We start from the raw sequence: 10,767 nt of genomic DNA, 5'->3' as shown, positions 1-10,767 counted from the left end.
GTGCCTTAGTTACCGTGCAACCCCAGAGAATCACGGGAGCTGAGTTGCTGCCAGGTTACCAAAGCAATCGTGAAGCCGGGATCGGTTTAGGACCAAGGGTCCTTCCGCTCATCAGTTTTGTGGCTTAGATCCGAAGCTGTCTTAAGCTCTCTATTATCTGGGTTCAGGATAACAGCTCTCACCTGTTTCCTCTACCTTGCAGGTGCTTCCATCCGTTTCTCTCCTCGTGCAACATAAATGTCATCCAATCACCTTGTTCTTTGTTGTTCCAAGTGTATGATGTTTCAAGTGCAACAAAACAAAAAGTCCGCTAAATGGGTTTGCAAAGTTTGTTCGACAAAGCAATCCATTTTGAAGGTAGGTGCTAAATCAAATTATAGTTTTGCATGTTTATGCTGTCCTCTTCGGAGTCGAACGCAATGCTTTGGGCCTACTTGCTGGGCTCCAGTGAATTATCAATCCTTTCACTCGTTTATGCATTGTCCTTGCTAATCAAGTGAGATACCTGACTCGATGGGGTGATATCACCGAGGGACTTTCCATTACATGACAGACCATTTGCCGCGAATGAGTTAGCCTCGTATAATTAAAAACACAGCAACCAAGTAAACTGAACGAGGATTACAGAAAAGTGCGAGTAAAGGATGACGGGTAATTCTAAGTAGAAAATGTAAATTTCGACTCGCCTGCGGGGTATCGTATGGTATATCATTTTGAACGCTGCATGCGATAACACTATTGGCTAAAACCGATAAATTCCTTACTGAAGAATGGACACCATGTGACGCATCGTGAAGCGCAGTACGCATTTTCCAACTGTTTACCCGCTAAGCGAACTACGTAGCCTTTCGCACAGCCACCCATAAGTTGCCTCTTCTTTGCCGTTCACTACGTGGTATGGCAGCAAATGGAATCACAAGCTCACTCTTGAGTCCACATCCACAATTGCATTCCGCCTGTGTTTAATTTCAATCGTGCATGTGCCTTTAGCTTATTTGTCTGTTTTTCACAGGTTTTCGCGGAAGCAACTGCACGAGAATGTCGAGCCATCGTTCAACATCTCAACAAGGAAGCTATCACTCGTCTTCCACATTCAGTTGGCCTGTCCTACTGTGAACAGGAAAAAGAAAACGTATCGGACATACTTACTGTGCCCTTTGAGCGGCAACAAAACGTTAACCCGATTACGATCACTGACTGCGATTCGGCTTTATCTTACAAAATACAGCCCTTTGAAGAAGAGGAGTTGGTAGAAGACAAGTCCGAGTATCGTCTGAGCATAAACCCATGTCGCTCTTTACCACGGGATTTCTCGTTACTCTCAGCTAATGATTCGGTATGTGTTTACTAGCTGTGGTGTAACACCGTTATGCTGTTGATGAGTTTCGTATCTTTCGCTATTTTACAATGATAGCATCTATTAAGCACATTACATGTTTGCAGAGCAATGAACCAATGCTCGTTTGCTACCTTCTGTCAGATCTTTACGTCTGACCTCAGTCTAGTGACGGCAAACGAAACCGCTAGTGTCTTCCACAAGTAGGCTCTTATTCCTCGTGGTTAACTATTGGTGATACCGCGATTTGTTCAAATCCGAGGCTCTTTTTTAAAATCGGTCAACCTGTACCAATCCTACGAGCCAAAGCAAACTACCACAGTTCTTTCAAGGGGTATAAATTGTTGGGCCAAAGTCGCGCTGTTCTTGGGAGTTTATTTTCTTTAAGAGCGGTTTAGTAATATTGCGGTGCTACGCTTCGTGAAGCTTGTTTCTGACTATTCATGCTGGTCCAGTTACGCCAATTCCAGGGGATAGCTCCAAATATCTCAGCAGTTAAAGCGCGACCTTATTGACCAGAGGTTATAGACTCGTGCAGCCTGGCAGTATTTCAGCCCTCGTTCTTCCTTGGAGATGTATGGCTGTAGGCACCGACTGGAGGATTATTATTTCTTATTCCAGGAGACCGGAGTGTCAACCCCACATTCAACAGGCCTCGATGGTCGGGACATTTGTTGCTAGCGCCGAGTTATCTGTTGAACTAGAGCGTTTCAACGCTTTGTGGAGTATCTCGATAATTTTTCACAGTGGCGGCGCAGAAGTCAATCGGAATCTAAATATAATATATAATGTCAGGTTGACTCTAGAAGTAGCATGGCGTTGCTTGTCAGTTTGGCCACCTTTTGGGACAGCTTCAATCCACATCGGGTCATTTTCCTATTTTTGTCAACTTCGTTTGGGAATCGTGGCATGTCATTTTAGGAATACTATCGAGATATCCTTTGGAGACACGAGGATATCCTGGCAAAAATAATATGTAGGCGGCACTCAGCTATCCACAAATTGATCCTGCGTTGGATCTAAAAGGAATACTGCGCTGGTGCTGGTTTGTTTTGTAGCAACTTAGATGGACTGGTTCGTATGTCCGTTTTCTTGAACTACAGTATTTGTTCTTTTTGAGCAACTTCCGAAAAATATCTTATTTGACAGATTGCTATTTTTTGCACCACTCACCATTAACAGCTCTTGAAGTCAGCACTGTAAAAGTAATGCATTACCAACTGTAGAAACAGTTTTCTCTTCTGTTCAACAACAACCCAGCGAAGAGTCACTTCAAAGGGACTAATCTTTGGGTCTCGTTTTTATTTTATTCGAACAAATTCTTACAACAATCGAAGTAAAGACACTTTTTACCTACAGAGTGATGCTCAGGCATAAACAGGTCAGCCACCGCACACAGTTTTGTCGTTAACCGCGACCCTGCTTTCATTTTGGCCTGTTCAATGGAAAAGTGGTTCTCCCATCCAAAATACGTTAAGGCATGGTAAATTCTGGTCAGTTCAGGATTAGGCTCATTCTATTATTCCTGGAATCCGCAAAGTGACAGACCACTGACTTGTCCGGAACTGTTTGTTTTTCACGGGAAGGTCGGCGTTGTGCGCCTTAGCAAAGCGAGAGGGAACTGTCGGAAGATTATGCATACACATCGATAACCATTGGTGTATTTTGCTTATAGTTCATGGGAATGCATAATCATCAAGTAAATCCTGGTTTACTGGAAGTGAGTTGGCTAGTGCGAGAAAATGGCTTTCCTCAGAGGGAAATTTCAAACAGTGGACTTTCCAAGTTTGAACAAAAAGCAAATAGTTTTTATTCCCTAATGTCCCCTACAGTCAGCAATCTTGTTTAGGAAACCCGTCTTCAATCTGATTGAGACCAAAAAAAACAAAATTTTATCATTTCTGTTATATTCTGCCTTCGTTTTCTGTGGAACGTTTCAGAAACTTTTCATAAACGGTTTGGGCGCTCCTAAATGCGTTTCTCACAAAGGGAGATTACCGAATCTCAGGTTGTGCAGACTTACTCCAGTAATCCGAGTCTGATCGGCCGTAATATGAAACGTGTGAAAATGATTTCATCCTTTTAGTTAGTGACAACAGATAACCCACACAATGCCACACGTGTGATTCTTTAGTTACAGTAGACAGTTCTCTCAGTCGTATTGTATTTTGTTTTTTCTATTACTGTCCCTGGGGGTGGGGGCGAGGTAGCCAGTTGTTAGGAGCGCGATTTAATGACCCGACTTCTGCCTCTCGACTTCCCCTGTCTAAGCTTGGGTAACATGGCAGTATCCCAGCCCTCGTGCTTTCTTCGGGTGCATGGCAGCTAGGCACTGAAAGTGCGTTACGGCCGAGTGGTTTTATTTCTGTCCTGTTTTGCTACCTTTTCATACTAACACTGATGATAACTATCTCGCATTTTGTTCTAGGTTAATTTGTCGAGTCAAGCTGAGCCATATCCGAATGAATCCAAATGGAATGTCTATTTATAGTCTAACTGTACCTACCTGTTTGTTTATGAATATATATTTTTAATTTTTGTGTCTGTGCTCGCCTGGTCTTGCATGCATCTCAATAAAGCACATTTCTATTTCATGGTCATGACGGATGATACTTACTTAGAGATAAACTGCTATATCTCCAGAGCTACGGCGATACCTAGTCTATGCACCCATTGAACTGACATCCACCGATGTCAACATCAACATTTGTGCTGAAGTAGCTTCTCAATATCACTACCTAGGAGGTCATGTGGAACCAGTATTTCGTCCTTCTTTTCAGGTCAAATTCACACTCAATTGTTCGCCAGCAATTCCAAAAATTCAGGTTTGTCCACATTTAGTTTGGATCAGGCTCTTGTTGCTCTAGTCTGAATGAGTCTCGTGCTAACACACTCGTTCCGGTTAGTGTGCACTTCACAGCAAACTGCTCGTCCGAAACGTCACTAATGTTTACATGGAGATGGGCTTAATGTCATTCCAAGAGTTTTATCCGTTGTCTGGCTGATAACTTTGACCTCAGCAATCGTCCTGTTGCTATATTGTCGCGCCAGTGGATGTGTTTTTAAATTTCTGTCTTGGGTGCACACTGAGGTAGGTCTAAAATGCTCGATCGTGGTGACTTAGTCTGTACTTTTTCTCGTTGATGGCAAGAAACCAGACTGATGTGGCGCAGAGTGAAATGTAGTTTGAAGGATTACCGACTGCACTTGTCATGCTACTTGCCTCCAGGGTAACAGCACTAACCAAGCTTGGATGTGAACAACTTCGGGCGAGCTCTACTGTTGGGCTGGGTCGGTGGGGCCTGGTTGTTAGGTGCATTGTGTCCCGAAGCTTGCTTCAAATCTTCAGCTCTTAAGTAGGTCACTTGATTGCTAAGACCTGTGTAACCTTCACCTGGCTATGTATTTTTTTTTCAACTATGCGGATGTTTCACTAATCGGTTCATATGATTCCAACGTTCAACCTTACTTGACAGCTTTCACTTATCTCTGACCCTGTTTGATGCCAGTCTAACCACCAATTTCAGGTGTGGTTCCCCGGGCGACCAATTCATACAGACATCTGAATTCAAGCAAATTATAAACACCTGGTTAGACCAGGACTCAAATCAAATTTGTCAGCTGCATAGACTCATCGGTAGACATCTTGGTACAGTGACAACGACCTGGAACTGTCAACCAAACAGTGTATCTGATATCACCGTACTCACCTGATATGCCTCAACAGAGGTATCAGAATTAACCACTCTGAGCCTCTCGGTAACATCTCTGTTTTACTCGATCTGTTGGGGAAAGTACTTCAACAACGTAGTAGGCTGTTCGGTGCGGTTGAGTTCCATCAGCTCAATTGAACGGAGAAGCCCATCTGGGGAATCAAAGCATGTCATCCGCCGGAGGTCAAACAATACGACGACCGCGCCTGAACATGCTGGGTACCTAACTACATTGTACGCCAGTCTTAGGTCCTGTAATCGGACGGGGCAGTTTGACGGACGGTTAGAAAACTTACTAAACTGGGTTGGAAATATCCACTAGAGATTTTGCCGTGTGATAAGTTGGCAAGCCTAATTCACCGGAGTGACAAAAAACGCACTCACAAACGTTCCGTGTGCACATTAGTGGTGGAGAATCCATGAGTATTTTTCGTCAGCGGACGTTTTGCTCTCGGTAAATCAATTGAAGTCCCCTAGCTCACCCAACTTTTGTTTCAAATGTTAGGGTGCATATGTTCGTACCTATGGCTGTCAACGTTGATCTGTCTGTGTGCCCTGATTAGTTTTTATTGTGTCTTATAACCAAAGCCAAGAGTTCACTATCCCGATAAGTTTTGCACACTCAAGTCGGTGCCATCTGTGTCACCACAGTTCTGACATGCATTCCTGAGAACTATCGATGTTCAATAAGAACTGAATCCTACTTTTTATATTGTTTTTAGCCCCATTTGCAGTGTGTGCATGCATTACTGATGAATGTGGTATTCTTGTGACTACTCACCTGTTCGAGCTCAATGAGCAAACCGACTAAGTCCAGTCAGTATCCGCAAGTAACCACCGGTTTGTGCGATGAACTAACACATTTTCGGATCGTTGCAAGTTCCGATGAATCGGAATCCACAAACTCCGATATCCACTGCTCCTCCAGCGCTTGTCTGAGAACGTGTAAGTGTACGATATCCCGTTGGCATTCTATTGGCGTTCCTTTGCTACTTGGTCAAGTTCTCGCTGGTATGATAGCTGCCACGGCGGTGTGTAGCACGTTTCTGGCAAATGCTGGCGTCAGCGTGCCTCTTTCTCAGAATTTATTTCATTATTGCTTTCTTTTCTTGTGTTATTTCCCACCGCGTCTGTTTTGTTTGTTTCGACGCAGACAATCTTACCAATTAGACAGAAACTGCAAAACACCAACAACACGTTTTTGTACAAAGGACCGTTTATATCGAGCCAGCTTGTATATTTTGGCCGGACTCATTGATACCCACGCGAATTGGTCTTTCGTGGCCGCTTATAAATTTACCAATGTGACTAGCATCCAACTACTGGATTGCCTAACTATCCCCGTCGCTGTGCTCCTCAGCATTATATTTTTACGGAGTCGCTTTTTTTGGACACACTACGCTGCAGTGATAATTTGTCTTGCTGGAGCTGGTGGCATGGTCGCCATGGATGTATTAGTCAATCCAACTGGTCCACAAATACCAACGAATACTTCTGGAAACATCACTGTCCTAGTCGAATCTTCATCTAACGTGATTCTCGGTGACTTTCTGGTGATCTTGGGATCTGTTGCTTACGCCGCCTCGAATGTTTTGCAACAGTATCTAGTAATTCGTTATGGATTCCTCGACTTTCTCGCTTTTGTCAGTTTGGCGGCACTGGTCCACACGGCAATCTACAGTCTGACGCTTGAACGGACTGCTTTGTTTTCCATCTTATCCGGCTCTCCTTCATCGAACCATGCTTTGATATTTGGTTGCCTGGCTGGTTATGTAGCAGCAATGTTTTCATTGTATTCTCTTATGCCCTACGTCTTGGCCAAAACAAGTGCTGTGCTGGTCAATTTATCTCTTCTCACAGCAGATGTATACGCACTTCTTATAGGCATCTACCTGTTCCATTACGGGTTCCATGTGTTATACTTACTGTGTTTCTCAGTAATCTTGTTCGGAGTTGGACTCTTCAGCTTTCGCGCTCCGTTGACCCGCCAAACTCATCTGCGTTGTTTGTCTTGTCTTTCGGAACAATCGGTGTATGAGGTAACTGTTGTTCAGGATGCACTTGGTTCAAAGCGGACGCCTATTTGATCACAATTATTGTTTTAGCGAACCTCCCATACTTGCTTATTATGATAACTCGGTTCACGTTGTTATACACGGTGGTAAAATTTGATTGTGTTGTTCCACCCGGTTTCTGGTTGCTGGTAATTTTTCTGCTTCGTAGGAACCAATTGTTTTTTTTCTCCTGACTTTTCGCTGAGGCAAAGGATATGATGGTCTAGTTTGCGAATGACAAGCTGAATATTCATTTGCAAATCGGGATGTTAACGGGAGACTCAAACGGATATCTCGATATCCAACTGAGTTTTTGAAATTTGGAGGCTAGACTTACTTGATGAATTCAGAAATAGGTTAAACCAGTAGCTGGTTGTCGGACGGTTTTCATCGACCTTGTAAGTAGTGTCCTATCAATGATTTGATTCGCCCTTGGGTTCTCAAAACTGTCCCTTCTCGCTTTACCTACTGAAAGCGTGACTTGAACCGCGATCTCCACATGAAGCATCTTAGGATAACTGGCAATTTCAAGACGGCATATAATTTCTCTAACTCTGGCCCTGGCGCATGAAAAATGAGACTCTTGCGCCTGCGGTCATTACAAGAAAGTAAACTCTTGTGACAGGCTATTCCCATACAGTTCATAAAAGTGTCTTACGTCAGTCGCCACCAGTACTCTACCATGAAGTAGAAATCGTGCAATGTCTAGTTGGGCAACAAATATCTGGATGTCGGTATAGTAGCCCTCAGAATGCCGCTGATTGTGTGGTGCATTTCCTTAGGCACTTGTTCCTGGAGATGCCTATTATGTTCCAGTTGCAAGTTCTTCGTCCTTCATGGAAGGATGCTGCTTACGAAAGCGGGACTCCATGACTCATCTTTAGTTGACAAACGTCTCTAAACCTAACAGCTACAACATTCTCTCGAAACACTTATCAATACCAAGATCATGTAGCACTGTGGAATCTCTCTGCTTCCACAACTCTCACATACATCGGGAAAATGAAAACGCGTCATACCGCGTAGCTTGCTGTACCGGGAGCTACAAGGTACGCGTCAAGTTGGGTACATTTGGGGACAATGTTGGTAGGACAGTGGACCATTTTACCATATTGCTGGTACCATTGACTATCACTACATATGCGGCCTTTGAGTTATCACCAACTTTGGGGTCCAGGGATTTTGCAAACAGGCATATACATGTTCAGTCCGCACGAAATACCGTATACACTGGCCCATGCATCCTTAGGCGCCGCTGAAATGAAATGTTTGTACTCAGCTTCTTAGTCAGCGATTCAGGATCACAGAGTTGAGCTCGATTAAACTATCAGGACTTTTAGCTTTATAGATACAAGTCCGGATTGAGTCAGGCCAAAGTCGTCGTGGTATTAGCATTTTGGATTATTTTATGCTCCTTCCGGTCTTCGGGATTGCATGGTAGCCGCACACTGGAGTATAATACAACCGAATCGGTTTCTCGGGTTTGCACGGTAGTTGGATGTTAAGAGAGTTGCCTAAAACTTGTCTTCACTATCCTACTTCTCTACCAGCAAAAGGCACCTTGATATCTTTAATTATTATACACTCCGTTTTCGTAGGTTGTCAGTAACGCGTATATCTGGAGCATGTAGATGAAATTTCCTACCACTAAACCTCATGGCAACAGTTGTACGTTGTTTGTCCCATCTGGTTCTAGTATGGCTGCGGTTTTATTCCAAGTCGTGGCATTTTGTGTCATGTGATATATCAGAATTAAAGAGGAGTGCAGCAACTGTCCAGTGCCTGTTTGAAACTTCCGCTAATGTGTCGCTCAACAGCTTTCTGTATTTCTGGGACAATTTGCAAACACCACCTCATATTCTTTCTGAACCACTACCGGAGTGTTCACACAAGGTTTCGGGCCCCTTATAGGTCCAGTTTGTCAGTCATCCGTTCGCCGAAATTATTATTTTCCTAGATGACGCTCGCCTTGCTCGAATTCGAACATTGATGAACCACGGACTGTCCTTAAAAACGAAAGAAATTATTATTTTCCTAGATGACGCTCGCCTTGCTCAAATTCGAACATTGATGAACCACGGACTGTCCTTAATCTAAAACGAACGATCCGTTGGCCTAGCATCAAGTATATGTAGTTTTCAACCGCTATCGGCTGCGTCCATCTATTTATTGGTTTATTAGCTCATAAACGGACTTCATATTCCTACTACGCGGCCTCCACCTCAAGATGAGTTCATTAGTGCCAAAGCCCGTTCTTGTTATGTCGCTAATATCAGGCTGAAGGGACACTGAAGAAGAACTGGAGTGACTTTAACAGGAATTCACTCATCATATACTGTCAACCGTTGAGCTACTGTTTTAGTGAATCTAACACTGATATTGTTCGTTCGGGTTGTTTGTCTCAAATAACTCAGCCATAGATTATCTCATACACAACCTTTTAGTTCATTCCGTACGGCGGTGATTTCGGTTGAATCGGATGTCAACGTTTCCATTAGTTTTATTGATTTAAACAGTTGATCTATATCAGAAACAACAGAGCGCAGCCTTCGTAACTTTCCGGGTTGTAGTTTAATGAGCAGTCAATAACCGTCACTTAAACTGGCCATGCACTGTTTCCCGGGCCTGCAAACTCTTTTTTGGCAACTTTTGTTACTTTGAGAGTATGGAAAGAATTTCGGGCCAGTATAGACAGCGTGATCTGGTTTGAGCCATTTACTTCCACTACTTTCGTTCATGTGAGTAGACTGTCTTGGATTGTTTTTCACTGTCAATCGTCAACCCCTCGATTTCCTATGCTGTGAAAGTTGAATACTACTCGGAAACGACCATCTAATGAACATCTGTGGATTTTCACTGGGCTAACAAATCTCGTGAATGTGTTAGACTTCAGTTTCTTCTGGACCGCATCACACGAAGCTAGCAAAGTTGCCACAGCACTTTTCGGCTCCCAGTAGCAGCAGTGCACTAGCACTGTATGGTTAAGCGGATCCCTGAGCGGATAATCATGTCAGTATGAAAGCAATTTGGACACAAGTATGAGTGTATTGAAGTAATTGAAGGTAAATAGCCTGATGCTAGCACAGGTTAGCATAATATTATTAACCAAAGTCTCTGATTCCACAATCTCACCCTGACACTGTTGCGTTCCAACAACAGGCTAGATTATCCATTCAAAGAATTCATATTCCGCGGTCAGGGAACTAGAAATCCACTTTGCGTGACCCATTTTTTCTCTAAAACATCGAGGTTAGGTATGCGCACCGCAAATGCCGGTAGGCAACCAAAAAACGACGGCCATTGACGTACTGATAATTTACGTTTTTAAGCCACATTTTCAGTATCCCTGTGCAACTCAACTTGTGCGACTTCCTCTAGGTTGAAGCGACAGGATAGAGGCTTTGAATAAACAGGATGAGATCCGGAATCAGACAGGTCGACTAGCCATATATTCCAAGATGCTCACACAGATGTTCTCACAAAGTCAGATTATCAGGGAGACATTTACCATCAGGAGAAGCAGCTTGGTGTAAATGGCTGGTATTCTGTCGGGGTTTCGGAAACTTTCGAAAACGTTTTCCAGAAATCAGGGCAAAAAACCCCGGAGTGGGATTTAGGATAGGAACGTTGTGAATCCTCAGTACGGAAAAATTGAGTATGTTCT

The 10,767-nt window shown here is 43.5% G+C and overlaps 1 protein-coding gene across 1 annotated transcript; it reads left to right on the top strand.

The window, feature by feature from the left end:
• Positions 1 to 205: 205 nt before the first annotated feature.
• On the top strand, positions 206 to 7,270 carry T265_04937 (hypothetical protein; the record flags this gene model as incomplete). Its single annotated transcript, XM_009169805.1, has 3 exons — positions 206 to 357; positions 1,013 to 1,336; positions 5,772 to 7,270. One exon carries the CDS (start codon positions 5,844 to 5,846, stop codon positions 7,134 to 7,136), a length of 1,293 nt encoding a protein of 430 aa, XP_009168069.1.
• Positions 7,271 to 10,767: the final 3,497 nt, after the last annotated feature.

Source organism: Opisthorchis viverrini, assembly GCF_000715545.1.
Source record: "Opisthorchis viverrini unplaced genomic scaffold opera_v5_90, whole genome shotgun sequence".
Lineage (NCBI taxonomy): Eukaryota > Metazoa > Platyhelminthes > Trematoda > Opisthorchiida > Opisthorchiidae > Opisthorchis > Opisthorchis viverrini.
This window is presented reverse-complemented; position numbering and strand designations above follow the sequence as displayed.